Source organism: Hyposmocoma kahamanoa, unplaced genomic scaffold (assembly GCF_003589595.1).
Source record: "Hyposmocoma kahamanoa isolate Upper Pololo Valley unplaced genomic scaffold, ASM358959v1 224, whole genome shotgun sequence".
NCBI classification, from domain to species: Eukaryota; Metazoa; Arthropoda; class Insecta; order Lepidoptera; family Cosmopterigidae; genus Hyposmocoma; species Hyposmocoma kahamanoa.
Window position 1 is genome coordinate 555,920 of NW_020653743.1, and position 27,247 is coordinate 583,166.

Below are 27,247 nucleotides of genomic sequence, written 5' to 3' on the forward strand. Positions count from 1 at the left end.
ATTCTCCAATATTATCTTTTATTTTCCCACAAACACGCCGAGAAGAAAGACGCCAGAAGTAATAAATGTACTTTATTGCCCATTTCGCTTACTACTCGTTTGACACTTCATAAAATTTAATTCCGTGTGTTTTTGCTCAGTGTAAAGTTAAAAACAACACGTGTATGATTTTTCTAGTTTGTTAATTTTATTATTACATATTGGTGAAGTAGTACAAGGATTTTTAGACTTTCTAGAACAATTCTCAGAAATGCGAGAAGAAAAACAATGAGATTTTATTAAACCTCCGTATAAAACAAGATTCTTTTCAAAGATGATGGTATAGTCCAGTGGGAAAACGGATGTCTTTCAATCGAAAGTTTCAATATATCTGAGTGCGGTAAAACATCTTGCATTACGAAGAAGGTTCACAAGTTTTGGAAAAGGTGTAAATTCCCAACCCTTTGAGGCATCGTGGTGGGGTGTGGCTTAAACCCTCTTCTTAGAAGGAGACTTGTGCCCAACAGTCTAACGTATAATGGTTTTTTGTGATACCAAGTGACAGGACGAACAAGTCGTGAGCCTAGTGGTGAGCGACACGCCTGTCCATAACAGTTGCAGTGCCATTCAGAGCTTTAAATCACAAAGATCTGAGGGGCACTGCCACTGCGCCCGGTACCCTGAGACATAAGTTGACAAGTCCCTTGTCTTCAAAATCGGAACACAGTACTTAATGCTCACACTGTCCTGTTTGGCGGTAGAAATAGGTAAAATGGTCGTACCTACTTCGTTAGACTACTATTTTACAAGGAGCTCTACTGCTATAAATGTTAATTTTTTCTTATATTCTTTATTTGCAGGCTGGATCATAGATTTTTAGGGCTGGATTAATATTTAAAGATATATCCAACGGTGCCCTCCACCCTTCTCGATATGCAGATCTCATTAAAGAACCAGGCCTAGCAGTGGGACGATTAAAAGTAAAATTATAATATTGGAGTAATCGTACGTCGTATAAAGTAACCAAGCTATGGAATTCGAAATATGGGAATCAATGCCGGTTTTCCCGTTTACACCTTCACTGCAATGATGCAGCAGTTTTCCAGTCTAGTATTATTTTGTTGGCGCATCATTAGAATACTAAATTATTACTTTACTTATTGCGCGCAATTTACAAGTCAAAATCGATCTTCTCAGATTTTACATTCGCGTGCAATGAATTCGGGTCGTTTACAAAATTTGATTTCTCTTAAGGATATTTGCAGCTGAAATACTTAAATTTCAGTATTTTGTAGAGATTTTAATAGTGCATTATAAAAACTAAAACTATTGAAGGTTAAAAAAATACAAGTAAATATTTGTAACTTTTTCAATGAAAAAAAAAACGCGACCTCAAAAGTTTGCTTATCGGCTTCTTTCGATTTCCATGGGATCCCCTCATCAGATTCTGACTTCTTAGGGAGAATGGGATTGTTACGGGCTCCTTTGGTTGTCATGGTGACGGTGCTTTGTTGACCTTGACACAATACATGTATTGTGTCAAGTGAAATGTCGACTTTTATTTGCAGAATACAATTTTTAAATTTGTGAAACGAACCCGGAACAGCATCTTTGGCGTCAGGGACCACCTCGAGAGTATACACTTTCGAACTGTCTTTTTGTTTTTTTTCAAAATCGGTCCACAACTGAAGCAGAAATTGGTAAATATACTGACATGCCTATAAAATTTGAGGATTTTCCTCGATTTCTATGGATCCCGTCATCAGATTCTGATTTGGTGACGATGGGATCACCACGAGAGTGCACCCTTTCAAACAAAAAAAAAAATTTTTCAAAATCGGTTCACAATTGACGGAGAAATCGGAAATCATACATAAAACATACTTACTGCCGGGCGTATAAATTCTTCCCTTTTTTTTGAAGTCGGTTAAAAATTACTTTAGGAGTTGGAAGATAAGACAAGGGAAAAAAGGCGAAACAGGATAAAATTCTGATTTTTTTTCTTTCGAGGTCATAAGTTTTACGATTGCCACACTTAGAAAATGAATGCATGTTTTCGGATTTAATTTGCGTATATTTGTGTTTCAAATAAACCAACGTTTTTACGGCTGACCGAGATGCTAATGGTAATTCAAAAGACGTCTATTAAGACTGCAAACTACCTTATTTGGAACCACATTAGTAGGTTACATAAACATTACACTGTTTGACGATTTGATGGAGAATGGCAAGTGTAAATTTTCGTAATAATGTTATAAATTCCATTTAATTAAAAAAAGGTGAAACCTAATTTTTTTTGGTGCAATTTGCTGTGAAATATTTCGGCGCATGCCCGATTTGATTGCCTGTGAGCATATCAGATGTTTAAAAATATTTACACTACTTTTTACGGCTGATATTTTAAACAGGAACTCGGCATCATAACAGTATGTTTTTGTTTCGTATAAAAAAGTCTCAATAAAGAATTCAGAACAGGATGCTTTATTACACGCACTTCCCGATTTCGATTTATTTTCAATTACGACGAAGGTCGTCGCAATGACGCCGTGTCGATAAATCGTAGTGACGACGGATCGTGACAATTATTACAGTTCAACCGTCGTCACTGGAGAGTATTATGTCGTAAAAAAACGGACCCTTAGGACAATAAATTAGGACGGGCGAAGCATATTTTTAATCGTATAGTGTGTAGGTGGATTAGGAATTATAATTTAAAAATAAAAAACGCATCTGGTCGTCTGGTTTTAACTTTTTGTAATTAGGCATTATTTTTGATTTACCAAATACAGGGATACGGTGTGCACTCAGCCTTGCAGTAGCAGTGGAGATCCTTGTGAAAGGGTTCGTCCAGGGAAGTACTGCCACCTTATCTATTTCTGCCGCCAAGCAGTAATGTCAGCATTACTGTGTTCCGGTTTTGAAGGGTAAGGGTGCTGGTGAAATTACAGGCACATGGGACTTGTCAACTTATGTCTGAGGGCGTAGTGGCAGTGCCTCTCAGATCTTTGCGATTTAAAGCTCTGTATGGCACTGCAACTGTTATGGACAGGCGTGTCATTTACCAGCAGGTCCACGATTTCCTAGTCCCATCACTTGGTATCATAATCTATTTATTATAACTGCCTCCGTGGCCGAACGGTTACCATGCTGGACTGCCACGCAGAGGTCCCAGGTTCGATATCCGGGCCGGGAGAAATATTTGTATGGCCTACATTTATTTCTCTCGTGAGTTTGGGTGTAATTTGTGGTTGGCTATGTGTGTGTCCATGGCACCCGCGACACAGGGTTTCCCTTGTGCGGGGCTATGTTAAGTGTGTGCTTTATTATTATTATTATTTTGGCAACAATCGACGAGTACCTCCCTTTCACCGGGATGACAACCATGCCATCGATACGATGAGAAGACCAAATACAGACAGCCATAATGTCTGCCGATGCTAACATCACAAGAATTTGCGAGGAATACTATGGATCCAATTAGGACGTAGTGACAAAAACAGAGAAAGGTATTTTTTTATGAAACGACGGGACGAACAAGTCATGTGCGTAGTGGTAAGCGACCGGCTTGTCCATAACAGTTTACAGTGCCACTTAGAGCTTGAAATGACAAAGTTTTGACACTGCCACTGTGTCTGTCACTCTGCAATGAACACATTACTACTTAACGGCAGAAATAGGCAAGGTGGCAAGTACTTCCTTGGACAAACTCTTTCAAAGTGTGTGTGTTTTCATTATTATTATTATGAAAATATTGATGGAACACAAAACAGGTTTGCCAGGATCTTGCAAAGTGGCGATCGATAGTCACCGCCTACCCCAACCGGAATCCAAAGCCGTGATTACATATGTAATTGAACACGATTAATGGGTAACAATTCAATTAAACAGGTACAGAAACTATTTGCATGTAATTTCGCTACGTGTACCATATAATAATGCAGGCAGCTGTACGTGAATAACCGTATTTATAAATTTTATGTTAAATTGAGTTTTCGTTCGAGGTTTGTTCGTTTACAACGTATAACTATAAAATAAATAAAAATCACAATAAATCAAACCCAACATAATAAATACCCTATGTCCAGCAGAGGCAGCAGCAGTATATCAAATTGTCGTAAAAAGATGTCAGCAGTAAATCTGTCATTGCGCCTTCTCGGGCAACGCGAGTGGTAAATGTTTTATTGTACCACATCAAAGGGTTCCGCGTTTTTTGGATAACAAAGTATAATTTCTCACTCGCGGTTTGAGACTAGGTATTGTTAAGATTGAGTAATAAAACACTGTAAAACTGTATTATTTGTGGCTTTTCTAGACGTCATAAAGTAGTTTTTTATCAACGCTTTTTTAGTTTCTTAGACAATTTTTATTAAAAGATGTTTTTATTTTATTAAACAATGAAAGGTAATATTTTCATGCTTAAAATACACATAATTAAAAATAGAAAATGTTATCAGGGGCCGCGTTCTGGGGCACCGAGTCCTGGAAGCAGGAGATGTTTCCTTTTTGGATGGCTATGATTGTTCTTTGGCGGAGGTAGCTGCCAGCCCTGTCTTCATCGGAGGCTATAACGAGGCGAGTTACAAGGTCCTTATCGAGGAGTTTCGCCTGAGGCCCCCAGGGACTCAGGATTTCTAAAGCAAAAGGCACAAAGTTGTAACCCTCGTTGAAACTTATGCCTGCTCTGTCCGCGCCAACCATTACATCTGCTTAATATGTAACTAAATATAAACACATCACAAAAATAATGTATCCCGTTTTTTTCATTCAAAATTAATTCATTCACTGCACAAGCAAACAAATCAGCTCGACCTTCGTCATTAAAGTCACTGATGATACAGTCGTTGCTCTAAGATATATGCCTGACCCCTACCTGAACTTGCGAGTCGTAACCTCATTTCGGTTTTCTGTTAAATGCCTAAGATGGCTTTCAGGGCCAAAAGACCAGTTAGGGGGTCGGAAATTTTAGGGTATTGACTATAGAAGAAACTTAAACGAATTTCAGCCGTGGGACATAAGATCTTAAGTCTTCTTCTTCCTTCCCATTTTATTCGGGGTCGGGTCTCCTTGTAGGTTTCCTCACGATGTTTTTTTTCATCGAAAAACTCAAAGGCGGTAGGTCAAACCGTTAGGCAACCACGGCTTTTTATTATTTTAAAACTTATTGTTTAATCAACAGTTTACCGTTTTAAAATAAATTATTAATAAAATGGACATAAAACGATTTTATCGATTTGACCTGAGCTCGTACATCCATGAGTTGGAGAAAAAAAACAAGAAAATACAGTATACACAAATTTTTCGAGGTTAGTAATCGTTATTATCATCAAATCATTATGCGTCCTACTAATGGGCACGGGTCTCTTCTAAAGAGAGAGATTAATGCAACTTCGGGCCCGATTTGGTTCCAACGTTTTCCAACAGTTGCGTAGCTGCTTTGACGTGCAGGTTTCACCAAGAAGTTTTCCCTCACCTCACCTCTGTATCTCAAATACAGTCATAAGTACACACCTCCACCGGGACGCGAACCGTCGATCATTCAATCTAGAAGCAACCATCCGCCCAAAGTGTCACCACCGCTCCTGATCTCTTGATTCTAAATCATATTATGTCGAAGTTTGAGTTTAAGAAGAAATATTTAGTTAATTTCTTTGATGTCATAACATTTTTGGTTCTGTCCGGCCATATTGATCTTTCTTCCTTTTTATTAACCACGGGACCTTTGTCCCGTGTATATCAAAATGTACATTACGTAAAGTGATTCAGACTCCAGACAATATTATTCCTATGATCACGTAAATGCCCAGTGTATATTATAATGAAAATATCGCATTATTAATATATTTTTAACCGACTTCAAAAAAGGAGGAGGTTCTCGATTGTATTTCTTTGTGCGTATGTTACGCGATTAATATGAATTTCGTGAACCAGTCTCAATGACTCTTTGTTAGATAGATTTTAAGGCTTTCGTGGTTAACCACTAAATGGTCATCACTAATTTCAGGCTTCTTACCACGGTATGACTTCTTTTTATTTTCCCGATATTTCGGAACGGTTGCACGCTCCATGGTCACGGGTTGACTGGACGGCAGCAGATAACAGCTTTAAGAGGAGACATACCTTCTTGCGCTGTCGACGACTGCTACCTTCATCGTGATTTCTTGTGGCGTTACCATTGTCACTTACTTTTTTCACACAAACTACACTCACTGTATCCACACGCGAAACTGAACTCGATGTGTCTTTGTTGTTCAAATTTAACGAAAGCATTTCACCTCTAAGGGTGGTAAATTAGGAGTTGAATTCGGTTTATTGGATTTCAATAAAACTTGGCAAATACTAATTTTTTTTAAATAAAAAAGTTATAACCATGTATATGACCATAGGGTATAAATGATACGGTTCTCCTTCAGAACTATTAATAGCAGTAGATCTTCTTGTGAATGAGTTCGTCCAGAGAAGTACTGCCACCTTATCTATTTCGGCCGCCAAGTTAACATAACTGCGTTTCGCTTTTCAAGGGCAAGAGTGCTGTTGAAATTACAGGCACATATGACTTTTCAACTTATATCTCATGGTGTCGGAGGTAGAGCCCCTAAGATCTTTGAGATTCAAAGATCTGAGTGGCACTGCAAGTATCGGCGAACGACCTATTCATTCCGTCACTTGGTATATCAAAAAAAAAAACTGTGAGCACACTTGTTAGGGTCTGAAGTATGCAATAAAATTTTTGATACATTTTAGTGTAGGTACATTGAGCTGTTAGCGTTTTCCCTATTGTACATAGTTTGCTGTTACTTGGGAGGTGAATGTCTTTTAGTACTTGGCCGGAGATGCGCCCATAGTACACCACCGGCTAAAATCCGAGCTGAAGGCTGAACCCATGTAATAAAGTAAGCAGTAGTTCCTGAACACTTCCACCAGAAAGACTTGGTATAGGGAATACTATTCTAATCACTTAATAAAATTATACTTTACAGAAAAAACAGGCCAAGTTCATTCTTTCAACTGTCTTAATATCCGGCACACTTACGAAATCGCTAGAATGACAGCCTCCGCTCCACACCCATCAACACGACGAATAGGGAACAGTTTGTATGTGAATCAATGAATATAATTGCTACCTACATTTGTATTTGTAAACCAATTATTTTTCAAAAAATCTTCGTCCATTTATACATTGTTTAGGAATAATTTTAAAAGCAACACTATTATTATGTCACGTCAATTTAAAACGTCAATAATCGTAAGATATTTGGTTACTTACTATCTCTTCAAGATATTAATTTATACTGACTGTTAGTTTTCTTTACAATAACTTCAATGTTACGAATTCACAGCTGAGTAAACGCTTGGATATGTAAAAAATTGAGAGCCACTTACAAGATAAATTTTTAAAGCCTTCACCGATTGCGTCAAGGTTCAAGTCAATCTTATAAAAAACGAATTGTAGAACTAATTACGGAATGAGTCAATAGGTAGGTCCCACATACCAATTACTCCGTTTCTAATAATAAAATGTCTTTAGTACATAGTAAGAACAATTGTACTTGAAATCATCGCATCTGTTATACTCTTTTATCATAATCATAATCTGCTTTCCGGTTTTAAAGGGTATCTAAGGGTGCTGGTGAAATTACAGACACATGGGACTTATCAACTTAGGGCTCAGGGCGACGTGTGCGGTGACAGTACCCCTCTCTCAGATCTTTGCGATTTAAAGCACTGGGTGGTACTGCAAATGTTATGAATAGGCGTGTCGCTTATCACTAGGCCCACGTTGTTCGTCCGGTCACTTCGTATAATAAAATAAACTATTACTTACTCGTAAACCGAATCGAAGAACGAATAGGAAACGAGAGAAAAGTTTAAGGAGACTGGTATCATGACTGTGGCATCACAGTACATTTACTTAAATATTTTGTGTGCCCGTAAAAATATACATAGTTTCATTACGAAAGTAGATATTTATAATATTAACCGTAGAACTAAGTCCAAACTCGTGGTACCACGATTTTGTTCGACTGAGGTAAACGATTCTTTTACTGTATACGTTTTTACAATCAGATTCCGGAGAATATATTAAGATTATTAAAATTAAAAGTATTTTAATTGAAACGTCATATTACGAAATTGAAGAGTATGTTTTCGATAAATAAGTATGGAAAGACAACAAGAGTCTACATTCCACGCAATTATGATTCAAAGTGTATTCCATAGCATTTAAGTTTATTTGAAAAGACATTGAAAAGAGCAATCCCTAGAGTTTCTTGATCGTTCTTCTCAGGGAGGTCAGCGTAGTGAACGAGCAGTAGCTTAAAAAATGACGTTTTGAAGTGTAAAAATGTTACCTATGGAATAAATGGTTGTTTGACTTTGCTAAGGGTTCTTTATCTAATTTATCGTTTACAATATTTATCTCAAATATCATAGATAAAAACAGAAAGAGCTAAACGGGTCACTATGTCTAGTATATTAAAGTTTTCCCCAAGGTTGCCAGGAAGTTGGGTCTCTGCGTTTTATTCTTAGGTGCAATAAAGTATATTTGTAGAGATCTAATATAGAATAATTGAAACAAAAATTGAGGTTGAAGTTACAATTTCTATTTACTTGAATAACAAAAATCCATGTGAGTGCTCCATTTAGTTTTAAATATTGTAAATGATAAATGTGTACTAACTTATTCACAAAGAGCAACCCCTAGACTTTCTTGCTAGTTGTTTCCAGGAAAATCTGCCTTACGAATGATGATTTAAAGTGGGGATTTTTTAGTTATGAAATGAACATATATCGAATTGAAAGTATATACGAATAAACTTTTGTATCGAATCATTAATAGGCGTCTGTCGCTGTAAATCTAATTTCAAGGTCACCTAAACCCAGCTGAATGAAGACTTCCTGTTGTTTTTTTCAGCGTCTGGGCGAGGCTTAAGTTATATCATGCGCTACGCACCATTACGTACTCATGGCGTTATGGGCTTTTCATCAAATGTTGCAAGCAAGTTTGGGAAGTAAGGAGGATCACACACGGTGCGCGGTTTTATTGTCCGTGAGATTTTATGAATAGACGTAGAAGTGCGCAGTTTTGTGATAGGGAAGGAACGTAACCTTTGTCGGCCGTTACTCCACTGTGTCCACTGTGTCCCTGCGGCATAGTGGCGCGAAATAAGGCGTCTAAATATTCTGCTATGTATGTGAATTGGTTTGTAGTATATATATAGTGATTGATCTCACGATTATTTAGAAAAAAAATTCTTCAAATATTATAATTAATTAAAATGACTTCCTACGTCACAAATTTCTCGAGAAAGGCAGGCAGTATGATGCTGTGATTACGCGGTGGCTGACCGACATTGTGTTTTTTCAATCATCATCAACAACAATCCATCGGGCATCCCACTAAGGGGCACGGTCCTTTAAGGCGGGTTGTGGACTTCACACGTTCTCCAAGGATGGTGAATCTTCTTCGACAACTGGTTTCATCATCGATGTTTTCCTTCACTGTTTAGTACATACTGTACATGTATTTCATAAGGGCAAATGCCTTGAACTTATCCTAATTTTTGTCACCCTTGAAACGAATTTATTTTAACAGCCGCCATATTTGTATAAGTACAACTAACGAAACTATAACTAAGGAAAATTCTTAAATAATAGTGTATATACAATAGTTGAATAACTTGATTTGTACAGTTATAATAACTAACTTAGTTGTAACTTGAAAATTCAAAGTCAGTTTAAAACTTGTAATCCAATAAATTACTTTTTTATACAACTAAGTAGAATCATTATTAAGGAATTATGTATATAGTATGCAAAGCCTATTCGGCACGCTGTGGACGCGACTTTACATTTGTTGTTAGTATGTGTGCTTATAGAGCAGCTTCTTGCTTAGGAAGTACAATAAAAATTGGCTAAAAATATGTGGAGTCGTGTTTTGAAATGTTTTGGTAAGCGATTTACATTCACTATTACATCTCATGAAAAAATAGAAGGAAATTGAAACTTAAAATCGTAATATGTATGTCACTATTAATTGGGCGCGAGTTAGGAAGGAGAAATGCAATTTAAAGTTTTTTAGATACCTCATTAAGTTATTAACCGTTAAAGATAATTTAATTTCAAAGGTATATTTATAGTATATTATTTATATAAAGGTATCCTTTTACGATAGACATTGCTTTATAAATCCTTAACCATTGTGTAATAAGAGCGACATTGGCCCATATGGACAACGACTGCTTCCTAATTGAGTACATTTCTAGATGTTTAGTAGCAATATCTATCGTTAAAGGTAAAGAAAAACATTATGATGAAAACTTCACATCGAAGAATGTTCAAAACCTTCGATAAACCCGTGAAGTCTCTACACCATATTGGACCAGTGTCACGGACTATGTTGTTTACAACATTCTACTGAGACACTCTACTGAGAGGAAACCCTTGACCTGCAGTGGAACGTATAATGGGTTAATGATGATGAAATAATATATCGTTCTTAATTATTTTCATTAATCTCTCTCCTCAATAAACCTGGTTATATCATCGTAATTACACATATAACAAGAAAACTAAACAAGAATATAACAGAATCAATGAAAGAAATGATTGAATAAGAATTGTTAAAGCCTATTAACTAATAGTCCAAATTTTAACTTTACCAAGCCGTCGGCATGTGATCTTTAAATACAACCCACTCCACCGATCCAATAGGCATAAGAACGAAGGAGTGGCGTTCCACGGGTGATCAAGCATCATTCCGCAACGAAAACGCGCTCCGGCCGAGCGGGTCCCCCAGTCGCACCATGTCCTTAGCGGAGGGAGCGTCGGATTCCGAGCACCACAGGACCGACGAGGCCAGCAACCAAGGGACCAAGAAGAAGCCAGAAAATAAAGCCCGAGGACAGGTATTTTGGCGAACAGTTTCTCTTTTTTGCTAAACTGGTTAGGTTGTTCTGTTCCTTTGGGGGAAAATTCTTTTGGTACCTTAACAATTCTTTATCTTTTTAAGATTTGACTCTTACTCCAATTAAAATCTAATAGTTCTTAGGAGATTACTCCTGATTCCTGTCACCTGCTGTGTGTGGTCATAGATTTATTCTTTCTTAGAAGTCTTGACATTCGAAACCCTTAAGTGATATTTTTGCGCCTGTAATTAATCAGTATTCGATTAAAATTGTCAAGTTTCTTTTATCCCATAAACCACACTCTTAGGCTATTTTATATCCTTTCATAAGAAAAACATTTTACAGCTGCTTGTGTTTCTCCGAGTTTATCTGTCCTGTCTTGCAGACGCTTAGGATTCTCTCAAATCGTCTACAAGTTTTTAAAGAAATATCCCAATGTATTCCCCGCACACCTACCAAGCCTACAGGCCTCCAAGGCCTTCCAGTCATGAGGACTTCTACCGTTCCCTAAGCCAAGAGAATTACCGTACAATTGGCAATTACGGATATCTGTCCCGCGACAAATACCGGACTCCGGTCTGTAATAATTTCGGGTCTTTACCCCGTAGCCAGTACCGATCCCCTAGCCGTGATGTCTTTCGAGCCATAACTCGTGATAGTTATCGGTCCCCAAGTTACGATAACAATGTTTACCCGATCTATCGTGCTGCCAGTCGGATCCCTGTCCGTAATGCTCCGACAAACTGGATTTCTCTGAGGAAGAGGGTAAGTTTTCTAACACTGAATTTTTGTTATTTAAAATAAAATTAATGTTTTTGGTTTTACGTTGTTCTGGTTCAGTTTTTTCTTTTTCTGATGGTAAGCTACACACCTGTCTATAACAATTGCAGTGTCCTCAGAGCTTTAAATCACAAAGGTCTGAGGGGCACTGCTACTGCGCCCGTCACCCTGAGACATAAGTGGGGAAGTCCCATGTGCCTGTAATTTCACCAACATCTTTACCCTTCAAAACCGGAACACGGTAATACTGACATTTATGTTTGACGGCAGAAATAGGTAAGGTGGTAGTACTTCTTAGAACGAACTCTTTCACAAGGATTGATTTTTATGTTTTCAACTAGATATGATTTTTAGTCACTGGCCCTTGAGCACAGTGGGTGAACGGTTGCTTGTAAATTGAGAGGTCCACGGTTAGCACCCTATGTCAGCATGTACCTGTGACTTTTTTTAGGTTTGTGAATTTGTGAAGCTTTACTTCTAATTCCTCACATTAAGGGTCATGGATAATATTGTGATGGAATCTGCATGACGAAGAAGGTCCCCAATCCGAGTTAAGTCAGTGGGCAAACTATAGTCCAACCTTCTTCTCTAGTCTAGCTAATCCTAGTCTAAACTCCTTAAGCACCACCTGTGCTCAGCTGTGGGATGATGCGTGAAATATATAACATAAAAGACTAAAACAAATTATTGCACAGCCGTGGTAGTCTAGTTGGTTTGACCTATCAAGATGAGTGGGTTCAAATCCGGGCTTGCAACTTAAACTTGAAATTTAATTTGAAATTTACTATCAGCCTTTCGGCCAAGGAAAACCTCGTGAGGAAACCGACCCACATGCAAAGCAATTAATGATATGTGTGAAGTTCAGACATTGACCATAATAGAGGCTAACTATTATTATTATCACTAAGCATACAATATTACTTGATGGCATCCTAACGTGGAACATGTTCCCCTAAAAAAATTAGTTATCACTCAGTCTTGAAAAGGCCTTAAATAATAGGTTTATGTTTCTTAGGCCATAAGTATTTTCTCTTTATAGGAGACCTATACCCAATAGAACGAAAAAGTGAAAATAGAAAATAGTAACGTATAAACTTATTAAGTTATATATATAATAATAATTAGACATAGTAGCTATTACATTAAAATGTTTTAACATCGAACTAGTGCAACCCTTTTTGAAAAAATAAAAACATAGTGAACAAAATTATTTCTTTTTAATTTTGTGATAGAGCAAGAACGGCTGAAATTAAAATTAATAAAAGTTCGAGCCATTAATTAGTACATATAATACCAATAAATAATAAAAAAACTTAAAAAACAATAATAATAAAGAAACTTTTTCAATTAAAGTTTACGAAATTTACAAAAACGCGAAATTAACCTCGATTCGGTAAATCTATGGATATTAGTAGGAAATGAAAACAAAAGAATGAAAAAAAGAAAAATAAGTAAAACCTAAAATAAAATAAGTAAAATAATTCGCCACACTTTTGAAAAACACTGTTATATTTTGCGGATTTCACTGGTGTGTATTATATTTGTGAGTTGGTACAATATAGTAATAATTTAGATCTAATAAACTTAGCAATAAAAACTAATCTCGCTATACCTAATTGGGGTAAAACCACAAAACTGGTCATATAATTTTATCTTGTAGAACACCATAGGCACAAAATTAACCAATTAATGGTATTATAGTGTGCCACGGAGTGGTGTAATTTGTCACTCCATATTTGGCTTACTTGTGGGAACGGGCAATTGGTGGCAATACGATTGTCCGCCCACAATATAATTATTGGTTTGTTTTTACAAATTTGTCGGTTTCGGTAGCTTTTATTGATCGCGGACCAATTTAGAACTTAAATGGGATCATTTTTGCCATTTTCTTCACCATTTCCTGGTACCGAACAGGACTACTACATAACGGTACCCTTGGTTTAATAAAACCACGACCGTACGACAAAAAATGCTTTTATCACATGAAAGTAATTAAATTGTATTCTCTCCTATTTAAGCATAAAAAGTTAGCGACAAATTTTTTATGTGATACCAAGCGAGCGACAGGACGAACAAGTCGTGCGCCTGGCGATAAGCGACACGCCTGCCCATAACAGTTGCAGTGCCACTCAGAGCTTCATATTCAGTCACTTTGAGACATTGACAAGTCCCATGTACCTGTCATTTCACCAGCACCTTTACCCTTACAAACCAGAACGCAATAATGTGAACATTATTGCTTGGCGGCAGAAATGGGTAAGGTGGCAGTATTTCCCTGAAGGAACTCTTTCACTAGGAGCTTTACTGCTTCTACGTGTCTTGAAAAATTGTCAATTTACAGATCTCAAAAATATGCGTTTCATCAGGGAGATGGTTTAAAAAACAGAGACGTGACACAGACGTGAAAATTGTCCCATCGTAGACTATGTCAACGTTGTTATGTGATTATTTTAACCAATGAAGAGCTCGATGTCCCATTCACACTAGCAATTAGCATATTCTGAATAAGTCTTAGTAATAAGTCGAAATAAGAGCAATAGACTTTTGCCTGAAACTGTCATTGTAAACTGCCGACTGTTGTTTTATTGTGGTCTCTAACATCTGCTATACTCATAATTTCGGTTTTTTGGAAAAAATAGTGCATAGCTGTGCGTTATTGCAGGATATAATATAGGTGTCAATTTCCTTAACATAAATCATTCATAATAATGAAACTGCGCACGCGCATATGCGCCCGATGCGCAATGGCGCATAACGCCATTACGGCTATTATGTCGCAATCATTGATTCCATTGTCTTCTTATTGTTTTTCTAAGCATTACACGCATGCGCATGACGAGGATTGGCTGAATTATTCTGCTACCTCTTATTGTCAAACACGTCTTGAACTCTTGACTTATCATCCATTCCACGCTTGAGAGACGATGTTACACTTTCAAAACGTGATAATTAATAGGCTAGTTCTTTGTCGTGCCATTATTTCTGAGGACTGTTCACCCAAACAATAGTATTTTGTGATTGTATAGAATTGTACTTGTATTGGTAACTGCGGAATGCATGGGTCATTGCTGGTTTGTGTCTTATCTAACATGTCATACGCAACGTGTTACTGTAAATGGTTACCTTCCAGGTCCTATAGCTCATTCTGGAGTGCCACAGGGTTCACATCTCGGTCCTATACTGTTCAACTTATATATTAACGACATTGCTGACTATATACTTAAAAGCGAATATTTGAATATATGCCGCCGCCGTAGCTGAACGGTTACCATGCTGGTCTGCCACGGTTCGATTCCCGTGCCGGCAGAAATATTTGTATGCACTACATTTATTTCTCTCGTGAGTTTGTCAATATGTGTCCATGACACCCGCGATACAGGGTTTCCCTAGCGCGGCGCTATGAGTGTGATTTTGACATTAAAGTAATATTGCTCTTATGTCAAATTTAGCAATCTTAAAATAGTTACACGGTTTCAGTGGAAACAATATTATTTTCAGTTTTATTGTCTTAATGAATGATTAAAAGTTAAGTTGAACTTATTTATTTACATATAATAATACATTACTTGGTTGACAGGTTCGCCATGGTACGAATACGAGTAATATTCCAATAAGCTTACTTTAAGCTTACATTGAAATAAGATTGTTTTTGGAAAGATTATGGTAGGCCCCCTGCACTAATTTCGTCCGTAGAATTTTTAAATCTCCCTTCAAATTTGTCAATTTGCAAATGTAGCATTATTACAGTCAGGGTGCAATATTCATCAATCTTATCATACAAGCTCTCGAACTTTTCTAAAAATGTTCTCATCCGATGGAACATTCTCTGTTTCGTTGTAATAGTACATTGGTATTAAGGGCGATAAATAAGGAATTGCGAAAGAGATTGTATTAGAAGCCCGAAAGTCGAATATTGAGATATTTCGGATTCGAGGTTCGTAATTCCCGGACCACCGGTGAAATATACAATGTTTTTCATTACACTTACACGTAAATGGTATGATTGCATGCAGCCTGACCTGAGTGCAATGCCCCAAATAAAACCCTCAGAAAGAAACTCTAAAGCGAAGAAAAAAGGCCCTAGGGTTTTATTTGGGGCATTTTAGTCAAGTTAGCCTGCATGCAATCATACTATGATGATGAAAATATACTGTCCCAATGCTGGGCAATAGTCTCCCCAAAATCCTCCATTGCTCCCTATCTTTGGCAGTCTCCCATCACTCCCTCTCAAACCCATCAAGATCGGGATGTTTTGCCAATGCTTTCTCGGCCGTCCACACCGTCTCTTTCCATCCTCGGGCACACAAGGACTGGCGATGTTTGTTTAGTTGTCAGGTTGCAGCCGGCTAACGTGGCCCGCCCAATCCCATTTAATCTTGGCTGTTTTGCTTCCCACATCAGCAATGCCAGTCATCGAACGGAGCAGTGTACTCGGTCAATACGTTTAAAGCCTATTATATTCATAATTTATTTAAATTGTAAATTAGTTGAATAAAAATACGAGACAGTGATTTATATATTTAACCTTTGCCCAAAGAGAAACCATTTAAACATACTAGCGCTAACGTTTACGATCGCGACGCCCTTCGATGTTTGTTAACGCATCGTAAAAATCGCATCGATGTTATATTTTACAAGGAAATTGGCTGTTGATACTATATTTGATGTTTTGAGAAAATGTTTTATATGCCATGGGTATTTGGTTTGGCCCAAAATATCAAGTGATAGCCATATACATAGATACAAGCCAATCCATGACAGTTGCATTGCCCCTCAGAACTTTAAATCGCATAAATTTGAGGGGTGCTGCCACTACGCCTTTCACTCTGAGACATAAGTTGACAAGTCTCATGTGCCTGTAATTTCACCAGCACCGTTACCCTTCAGAACCGGAACACAGTAATGCGGACATTACTGCTTGGCGGCAGAAATAGATAAGGTGGCAATACTTCCCTGGACGAACTCTTTCACAAGGAGCTTCACCGCTACTAGAACAACTTAATCTTTGACGTGTGCTGTCTGAGAAAGAAATTAAAATTCTTACACTATCTTCACAGTACATTATTGTTTTTCATGAAAAGTAGTCATAGATATTCGTAATATTGATGCAAGAATAATGCAATGAATAAAATAAACGGGCTGTTTTTGGCAGTCACCTTCATAAAGTCACAAACTCATTAAAGGGGCAATATTGGATTCCTTTGATAAACAATTCAAGGGTTTAATTAAAACTGTAGTGAAACAAAGTCTTTACAAAATAGTACAGTTAAGGCATAGTTAAGGAAAAAAAATTAGAACGACGAGGGTCTATGAGAAGCCCGACACCTTTGCTGCGAAGAGAAGAGGGCTTTGAATTTTTTTACCGGCCGTGATACATACAATGTTTTTAGTTACATTTGCGAGAAAACAAATGCAGTGATTATTTCTTGTATGAATAAATATAGTTCACAAATGGCGGGCTTTTTGTTTTTTTTTTCAACAGATGGCCAGCTAGCTATCGTCCATAGATAAAATAACTCGAACTAAAATATTGTAAAAAGCGAAGACGCATACAGCCATGATGGATTGTAAAAATAAAATTTGCTAAATTTTTATACAGAAAACAATTAAGAAATTCTTAATAATAAGTATTTAAGTAGTATGTGGCCAATTGTAATTAAATTTCTGCTTAGATACATTTTAGACGAATGTTTTAATTTTGAACTCAAGTAACCTTAAAAAAAAATACAAGCAAAAAATACTGTAGGTGTTCTCTTCTGAAATGAATAAGAATAATCAAGTCAAACTCCAAGTTAATGTGGTGTTTAGAACTTTTATAACAATTTTTAGAGGATATTTCATCACAAAAATGTAATGGAGGGGCCTTATTTGAAAATTGCTTTAAATTCACGTTTTTGCGGTACAACATATGGTATGTCATTAAAAGTAACTAAAGTAAACCAATGCGGTTTCTGTGTTTAAATATAAATAAGCGTTATTTAAAAAAACACGATTTGATGTTCTTTTTTTAATTTTTATCTAAGTGCCACAGAAAAATTTATTTATTTAAATACCATTCACATGAGTCGCGACTCACAAATATAATGTCTGGAACAGAGTAGACCAGTCACGTGGGTAGTCACACTTATGCACCTTTGGAAAAATCGTTTTTGGGGTTCCTTTGTCGACACAAGGAAACAACGCTATTAGGGGCTATCATCCATTAGGTTTTCATTATAAGGGACTCAGGGTCACTACGGAGACCGTTAACATTTACCCCAGGCTTGTTATGCCACTGTGTCGATGGAAATTGTTTTAGAATTTTACAATCTGCGATTATTTATTATTTGACTGCCTCAGTGGCCGAACGGTTACCATGCCGGACTGCCACGCAGAGGTCCCAGGTTCGATTCCCGGGCCGGGAGAAATATTTACATGGCCTACATTTATTTCTCTCGTGAGTTTGGGTGTAATTTGTGGTTGTCTATGTGTGTGTCCATAGCACCCGCGACACAGGGTTTCCCTAGTGTGGGGCTATGTTGAGTGTTGAGTGTGCGTTATTATTATTATTATTATATTTAACAATTTGGTGTTACTTGTTTGCCAATTTATAGTAACATCGTGATGAAATCTGAATCTGGAAAACGTATATAAGACCCCAACCCGCATTGGGCCAGCGTGACGGACTATAGCCTAGCCCCACGCCTGAGAGGTGACCTGTACACGCTAGTGCGGTGTACAATTGGATGATGATTATATCTTAATCTTGTTAGACCTGCGAGAAGGAAGTGAATAACCCCGTTGTGGTTTTACTTTGCTTGTATCTAGATTATTGCCAAAGCCTAAAAACTTACTTATGTTTAAGCTAAAGTTAAGTCAAGTAACAGCGGTGGCAACGTGAAATGAACTAGAAAGTGTATAAGAAAGTTATCTTACAACTTAATGAGCTGATGTACATATGTAAATGTACTACAGAACCAAACGGTTCGTCAGTGAATTAGGCTTCACGAAATTATTCCGAAGAAACTGAAACAAGCGTATTTATGACTAAGAGCGCGTGATAGCTTAGTAGTGAAAAGGAGCGGCTCCCGTGACGACGTGGCTTGGTTCTGAACTTGTACTGAGTTGAGTGAGAAACACATAAAACTAAAAATAATGTACATAATAAAGTGACGTATATTATTAAAAATGAATGTATTAAAAAGCACCAAAGTTTCTAGTACACCTAAGACAAGTATGCCGGTCAAGAGTGTGTCTGCGAAACCTACACCTGAGAAAGGTGTAGAGAAAAAAGTTGCAAAAAATGTAGTTGACAAAAGTGGAAAAAGTACGCCTAGCGTGGATAACAAAGTGCAAGACAAAATCGCGGTATTGGGTAAATACAAATCAAAATCTATAACTGACCAATGTAATAAAAATGCCACTAACGGGGTTGTTGACAAAAACAAAATGGTCAAACCCTCAGACAAAAATGCACCCGAAAAAGGTGCACTTGACAATACATTACCTGAAAAATCTGAAAAACCTGATAAAGAAACACTGAAAAGAATTTTGATGGAAAAACTTAACCCTGACTATGACGACATAACAGAAGAAGACTGGCCAGCCAAGACTGTAAATGAGCTAGAAGTTTTTAAGCAATGTGAGAATGATGAACCGGAAATCCCGTTTGGTCAAGTTTTATTGGTCTGCTGCTGCCCTGATGGTAATAATAACAATGCTGTTAAAAATGGAGAGGTACATACGCGTTTTTATTTTAATCATACACCCTTGGTCAAGGTCACGAATCTGTGACTTACCAAATGTTAGAAGAATTTTTAACGAATTGTTATACCTAATTATGTTATAAGACTTCAAGACTTTCAATGTTGGTGGTAATTTTACGTTTAGATTCCAATTGAAATTCGTCCTCTATAACAAACATGTCTGGAATTGTACAAATGTAACTTGGAGTTGAAGTTTCTGTTAAGTATTTTCTAATAAGGAACTTGCTGAAGCTGCAGACGTTAATTTTAACGTTATAAATAAATTATTTAAACTTTATATGCAAATAAATAACTATGAAAAAAGAAAAATTATTGCTAAGCCAACCAATAAAGCTGGGATCATTGTATAACATTTCATCACTGCGTTGTATTTATGTAGAGTGATAAAAAAGCGGCGGGCAAGGGACATTATCATGACGTTAATGGTGTGCTGTATGAAATCGCTATGCGACATTTTGTCGGAATTCAATGTAGATTACGTATTTTCTATGCGATTTTATGATTAATAGCTTAACTGAACATGAACACCCAATATTTTCAATCTTTACGTGTTTGCATTTGCTTCAAAACATAAATATAATTTGAAAAAAAGTACCTAGATATTGTATACCTAGTAAAATTGATTAAAAATGACTAGAAAGTGAGATTGTTTCGTATCTAAATTGCATATATTTATCGAGTACTTACTTACTTTTCGTGATTATTGCACATAGCAAAATAAATTGTTTTTTCAATGAAACGTTGGTTTGTTTGAAAAAAAAAAACACATATAAGCGATTTACAACCAAAAAATAGCTTAATTTTTCTTAGTGTATATTTGTTTTTTGAAACAAACCGATGCGTAATAATTTAACTGTCTCCGTGGCCGAACGGTTACCATACTGGTCTACCACGCAGAGGTCCCGGGTTCGGTTTTCCGGCTGGAGAAATATTTATATGGCCTATGTTTTTAGATATAAAAGACAACCACAAACTAGTAGTTTGTGGTTGTCTATGGCACCCGCGTCACAGGGTTTCCTCATTGCGGAGTGTGTACGTTATTATTATTAAATTGCGAAAGCCTAAGAACTCGATAAAAATTATTTAGCAAATCTTCCATACCAGACAAGACAATGTACAGTAGTCTATACAAAACCAAATTCTTACCATAAACTCCTAGTATTCATTATATTCATCATTATAACTCTAGGTGTAACCTAATAAGTTTATACCCAAACCACATACATTATGAAAATGTTTATAATAGCAATTTAGATTCTTTATTATTTTAATTATAATTAACACAAAAATCGAACATTTTATTTTTTCGAGATTGCTGGATTCTAACCAGCGCCTTCAAGCATACCGTGGCAGACGATCTCCCAACTGAGCTATGGAATGACCCAGATAGTTTTCGTTTTTAACGACTTTTTTTTGATATCTATTTCTTCACTCAGGCAGTCACTCTATATTGTTTACTTTTATAAATCGACGTGAAATCCGAAGAAAAGCTCAAAAAATGCGTAAGGTTTCGTAAAATGAGTTATGCATCACATTATAGGTAATCACTTTGATGCTTTTTTATCTGGTGGAATTCAATAAGCAGACATGAGTATAACACAGAAATTTAGTTACAAACGTACGTATATTTCAGAAAAATTCACACCCTTGTTGATTTTTGCTTCTGATTTATTAATTCAATTGCACGATCAATTCGTAATATCAAAGAAACTCTTAAAAAACCGAAAGTGACATTTCCAATTTTACAAATAAATGTATATAATGATGAGTATACCTAATTGGCATTAATACTAAAATACACAATCCCCTTGTCCAGATGTCAGAGCCTTACATGTGGAAGGAGCAAATTCACACACTGATGAAGGGTGGAGAGAGCGAGTCCGACATTTCGGACTCTGAGCACTTCCTCACCAAAGGGGCTTTCCTTATCACTCCGTCTCATGGCCTCAGCATGGAGAAGGCCTCCACCATTTGTGAGAAAATGGAGTTTAAGGGCTGCTTCTCATTGACCAAGACAGCAACGGGCATCCTGTTCAAGTTCTCCAACGTTGATGATTACCAGATGGTCTTCAAGAAAGGCTTTCACAAAGTTACTGGATCCAGGTTTTATAGGAAGGTAAGGTATTTATCAGAGTTATGTTCATGGTACAAAAAGCTGCATTAGTGCAATTTAACAAATCCATATCTGAATATTAGCTAGCTTCAGGTGTTGTTAGCCCTCGTTACGAGTGTATCTTTACTACATTGTGGTCTCTATTTACTAATTAGTATCATTTCTTAGGTTGAACTGCATTCTCATCCCCTATTTTTCAATTCTAAGCAAAATGCTACTTGGCAATAAGGCATTTTGTCCACGAGTCTCAAGAGCAGTGTAAGGAGGAAACTCGAAGATAAACGTGACGAGATACAGGTAGGCACGAAGGTTCGCCACGAAGATTGGTTACATTAGTTATCTACCAATGGGCCAGGGTTAACTTAACTAGGAATCGAAGTGGTCGCCATGACCGAACACGGTCGGTTATAAGACAAAATTTATTAAATATTTCCAAATTAGTACTAATTCTGCTGTTGTACCATGAACATAAATTCTCTGATGTAAACATGTGTGTTTGCTTCTCTATTCTGCTTGTATGCTTCTGATCTTTTGACGTTATATTACTTCCTACACTTTCCTTCTTCTGTAAAATTTGTGTGTCTGTCTCTTTCTTGTGCCGTTATTTATATTTTTTAATATAACTTTATTCCAAACTCAATTTGTTTTCGTAATATTTATTTATTATTATTAAATACATCGTCGGTGTCTGGAAAATGCTCAACGAGAACATTTCCAACATCAACATCAACATTTCACTGCAATCATTGTGTTTACTTTTATTTTAGACGTACGTTCAGGAGGAATATTTCTTGTTTGAGGATCTAGATAGCACAATATATAGAGTTCATTAATACATTATAGTTTCAGTTTGAGGTAAGGAAATAAAACACATGACCAGGATAAAAAAGGATATGTTTTGATGGTTTGGTTTTGTAGAAAAAATGGATGTTAGCATTCCGCACAAATTTACCTATGGAGCGAATATGGATGGAAACGTGGAGAGAAGTAGACTTTGACGTACTTACCTTAATCAGATTAGGGATATCATTAAAAAGGCCAGGTAAAACTATCAAGAATAACCGGGCAAGGAACGGAACAGATGAAAGAGGTACCTCAGGAAAGTTGTGAGTGGAAGTGCATAGTCTCTGACTATCGTAGTGGAAGACGGGCGTAATTGTATGTACGTGTATATTTAAAACAATATATTAACAGTAAAAATTCCGTATCTCAGTTGTGACCAAGGACTTTGTTGCAAATAAACATTTCATTGCAAACGGAAATCTCAAAACGGTACGAAGAAAATCGAAATAATACTCGACAAATTTATATTTGCAGTTAGTAATGCGTGGTCAACAATTACCAAGTTTTATTACAGATAAAAGATAATTGCCTTAAATTGCCACAATTCCGTCTTGGAGACAATAGTATGAATTCAACTAAGTAAATCAAATGAAGGTCGCGTAGAAAGAGTTGATCACCTACTTGATTATACACTAATTAAGGTGGCAAGATTAAAAATACTGGCACACACAGAATTTATTGTTCACTGCTGTTCAATCATTGAACTGCAATTCGCCTCCTTGCTGTAATAAGGCCACATCTACAACAGGACGACTTTTGAGACAGGTTTAAAGAATTATTTCACGCAACTTTTGATGTATTACATGTGGCTTTGTTAAAGGCCAAAGGTACGAATTATTTATAGATAATTCAGAAGTTATTCACCAGCATTGCTGAATTGGCAGCAAATATATTTTGCGAATGTTTTCCTGCGCAATAATGTCGAACATGAAGACAATATTCGTGACAACAAATTTAGCTAAATATTTGTTCGTAATATTGTAATAGGCGCTGCAAATAGATTGAGAAGTGAAATTACGATTTTTGACGACAGTTCAAGATGTCACAGCGAGGACACATGTATCATAACTGGGGAAGAATGATTTTATTCTGTTTTTAGTGATAAAACATGCGTAGTGACTTACATATCGCACCCATATAGCGAAACATGGCCACATCAGCGAAATGAAAACTTTTAGGCAAGACGTTTAAAAGCTTTGCTAACGAAATTAGTCATAATATATATATAGCTCGAACGCTAAAACGTGACAACGAGTGGTGAGCCCCATAAACACCGCTTAAACTCTCCGTAATGTTCACATTCTACTGTTCACAGATTGCCATCCCGTGTCGGCCGCAGAAGACGTTTACGATCTACGTATACGATATCCCTGACGAGGTCCCGGAAGAGGACGTCCGCCACGCCCTCTATAAGTTCACCTCCATTGTCGAGGTCATTCGTTTGCATTTCTCCGGATCCTCTAGGGAAGGTAACGGTACTTACATGAATATCATCCTGTCATTGCGATAGACCGATGGTTCTCAAAGTGGTCCAACATCGATTCCCCGAGGTCCACTCTAAACAACAAAATAGGTGCATGCAAGCGAAAAAAAATAGGGGCATGAGATGTTAATGAGAATTCCCATTTAGGCAGATCGTGAAACAAATCTTGGATTTTCATAAATGAAATAATCCACATTACACAGATAGTAATATGTAGGTAATACTTTGTAATAATAGTCATACAATATTACCTATAACACCTATAACATTTCACAACAAACAAGATATTCTGTTACATGGATCTACAAAAAAATATTTTTCTTTAATTAAGTTTTTACTATAACTTGAATTTATCGAAGTGAGTAAGCACTATGTCAGCTCTCAAAAATACATCTGAAGTTGGTGAATTTGTAAAAAATCTGTACTAGAGGCAGGAGGTCTACGCAAAACAAAAAATGGCACGTGGTGTACGACACACAAAAAACTTTGAGAACCTCTGGGCTAGACCACCTATGTACATAGTTTAAAGTATTAGACATTAGCATCAATTACTTGGAAAACTAGTGGGTACCAGGGCCACTACTCAGAACATCCAGGCAAGAAAGAAAAGAAAGTAATTTTCCTAAACTAGTTCAATAGGAAACTGAACCCGGGATTTCCTTATCAAGAGGCTATGATGCCGCTTAGCCGCTTGTCCACCGAGTTCGTTAACTCAACAACAATGTATAACCTCCTAAGACTTATTGGGAGATATACATTGATGTTGAGTTAACGAAATCATGATAAATCTACCTACCTAATCATCAAAAATCTTGATGATAATGATTGGTCGCAGTTGCTCCAAATGTTTTATATAAAATTTCAAATAAGTGCACACAATTTACAATTAATCTGATGTTTTTTTCTTGATGATTTGATCTCGCTGCTGGGCAAAGGCCGCCTGCTGCAATGCTTTTGTTGCTCCGGTGGGTGGTTACCTGGGCCCACTTGTTTCAAGTACTCCGTATTATGTCCACGTAATTAAAGCCCTTTTGTCATATGTGGTTTTATTATACCAAGGGTACGACTTGCTTTTATTTTGGCATACAACGTTATTGGACATCCGTCTATTTAAAACGTCACGAACTTTCCAGGAACTTCAACCCCAAAATCGTCCCTGGACAAAACTTCTCCTCGGGCCTTGACCACCATCGACGGCGAGCTGGTCAGCAGCATGATCCCAAAAGAGGCCAACAGCGTCATCCGCGTCACGCTAGCCAACATCGAAGAAGCAAACATTCTTCTCCAGAACGGCCTAGACTTTTATGGAGCTACATTCTTCCCCACGGAGTTGGCAACTCCGGGGCAGGCTGCCAAATTGATTAAACCTAGCAAGTGAGTAGATTCGTCATTTAAAAAGATTTAATAAAAAAATAATTCTAGTTAATTAAAAAGAGTACCTACAATATGTACTTGAGATTGTGAAATGAGTCCACTAGTTTTCTTATGATTATTATTACAAAAAATCAAATGTATTTGATTAAAAAGCGACGTCACCGTTAACTTGACGCACCTGTAAAGGTACCGGCTTTGGTGGAAGGTTCTAAAATGTCGCACAAGATGTCACTAGCGGCGCTGAATGCCGAAAACCAGTACAAAGATCTATACCAAAAACACATACGAGAATTTTGACAAATCGATAACTTGATCTGTAGTTCAGCTGGTACAGAGCAGCGTTACGGTACAGCGTGGTCATGAGTTCAAGTCCCATCGGGTCGAAGAAATACATTTTCCTAAGTGAACCCAGTGTAAAATCCACATAAAATTAATAAAATAAATAACACAAACGCAACAATAGTCACAAACACCTCTCTAAGTAGATTCAGGCGTTACTTATAATACTATAAGATATAACAATCTATTAAGTAATGTATTGTAGTACGTTTGTTTATTTTGTTGTTTTATTTGTTTCTAGTTTCTCTTCCTTTGACTTGTACGTAAAATAGACATACGCCTGGCCACTATTTAACCTGATTTTAAGCGACGACGGTACGCATTGTCTAAAATATGCGTATTTACCAATTTTGTGAAGGCGTTGTAACAAAGACTTTATCGGTGCGTAAGAGTCTATATTACCTCAAATGGCTTCGGTTGAATCCGCATAACAGTGAAAGTGTTGAATACATCACTTTGGAAAAAATATATGGTATAATTGAGGATTTACACTTATTACTGTTCGGTGTGAAAATGGTTTCTAAAAATTTTCACGATAGAAATAAAGCACAAACTTGCTCCGAAATTTTACAAAAAAAAAACAACGTGTTCAACAGGTACTTCACATATACCAATGTTTTTTTTTAAATATCAACTGAACTAAGCAGAACACGTATACTATAACTATATAACATTTTTAAAATAGCTTTAATTCGTTTGTAAAAAAAATAAATTCTGAAATAAAGCCAGTGTCCCTTCTTCGGAATCGGAAATTGATTCTTACGGACTTCGAAATACTGATGAAGATTTTCTAATTGCAGAGTTACAGGTGGGACAGTTTCTGCGCGTGTCCGTGACCTTCTCCCGGTCTTCGATCAGCAGGGTTTCTCGAAGTTCGCCCCACCTGCCTCGAGAATCGTTAAGCCCACTCGAGCTAAGTAGATTTGATGCGGACTGGTGAAGGGTACATGGGGAACGGTTTAAATGGCTGTACTCGAAGAAACACATGCGTAGTATAACGTAACTTATGTACAGAACGCCCAAGATATCTGTATCACAATGAATATATATCATAGGCCAAAAGATATTATCATTTTTTTTATTCATAAGGATCTATGTTGAACTTGAACTTCTAAATTGTCAATAACAAAAGTACTAAACTAAACTTAATCAGTAGATTAGTGCAAACACAATTGTGTTCTGAAATGGTTATAGAATCATATTCAGCGACTGTCCGTTCATTTACCTGCAAGCATAGGCAATTTATTTTTATGTTTTTTTTATTAAACACCCATTATTAAGTCCCCGAGGGTGCAATAGGTCAGATCTGCAAAATGACAACTTTTCAGGAGCTTTTTAGTTTCAGGGTTTACAGATTCTACGAAATTAGATGATAACTTATAACGATAACGACTTTACTACTGCCACCAAGGAAGTATTGCCAATGTGATCATTACTGTGTTCTGGTTTTGAAGGGTAAGGGTGCTGGTGAAATTATAGGCACATGAGACTTGTCAACTTATGTTCCAGGGTGACGGGCGCAGTGCCAGTGCTCCTTAGGTCTTTACGATTTAAAGCTCTGAGTGGCACTGCAACTGTTATGGACAGGCATGTAGCTTACCATCAGACGCACGAACGAGTTGTTCGTCCCGTCACTTGATATCATCATAATCTCAGTACAGAGTATTAAAAACACCGACCACAAAAG

General features: G+C 36.9%; 2 protein-coding genes across 4 annotated transcripts in view; both read left to right on the forward strand.

The window, feature by feature from the left end:
* Nucleotides 1–10,820, forward strand: part of LOC113228240 (tetracycline resistance protein-like) — a 23,077-nt gene extending 12,257 nt beyond the window's left edge. Inside the window, exon 5 of the mRNA XM_026461507.1 lies at nucleotides 10,690–10,820. Within this exon, the coding sequence (XP_026317292.1) occupies nucleotides 10,690–10,723 (34 nt within the window). The 3' untranslated portion in view covers nucleotides 10,724–10,820. The remainder of the gene's footprint in view (nucleotides 1–10,689) is intronic.
* Nucleotides 10,731–27,064, forward strand: LOC113228206. 3 transcript variants are annotated; one of them, XM_026461454.1, is made up of 5 exons: nucleotides 10,731–10,883; nucleotides 21,225–21,524; nucleotides 23,680–23,833; nucleotides 24,981–25,221; nucleotides 26,361–27,063. In XM_026461454.1, exons 1-5 carry the CDS (start codon nucleotides 10,782–10,784, stop codon nucleotides 26,479–26,481), a joined length of 918 nt encoding a protein of 305 aa, XP_026317239.1. In that variant the 5' UTR covers nucleotides 10,731–10,781; the 3' UTR covers nucleotides 26,482–27,063. The 3 variants fall into 3 exon arrangements, with proteins under 3 accessions (XP_026317239.1, XP_026317238.1, XP_026317237.1); XM_026461453.1 differs by lacking the exon at nucleotides 10,731–10,883 and adding an exon at nucleotides 11,105–11,648 and having other exon boundaries at nucleotides 26,361–27,064; XM_026461452.1 differs by lacking the exon at nucleotides 10,731–10,883 and adding an exon at nucleotides 18,864–19,379 and having other exon boundaries at nucleotides 26,361–27,064.
* The last annotated feature ends 183 nt before the right edge of the window (nucleotides 27,065–27,247 follow it).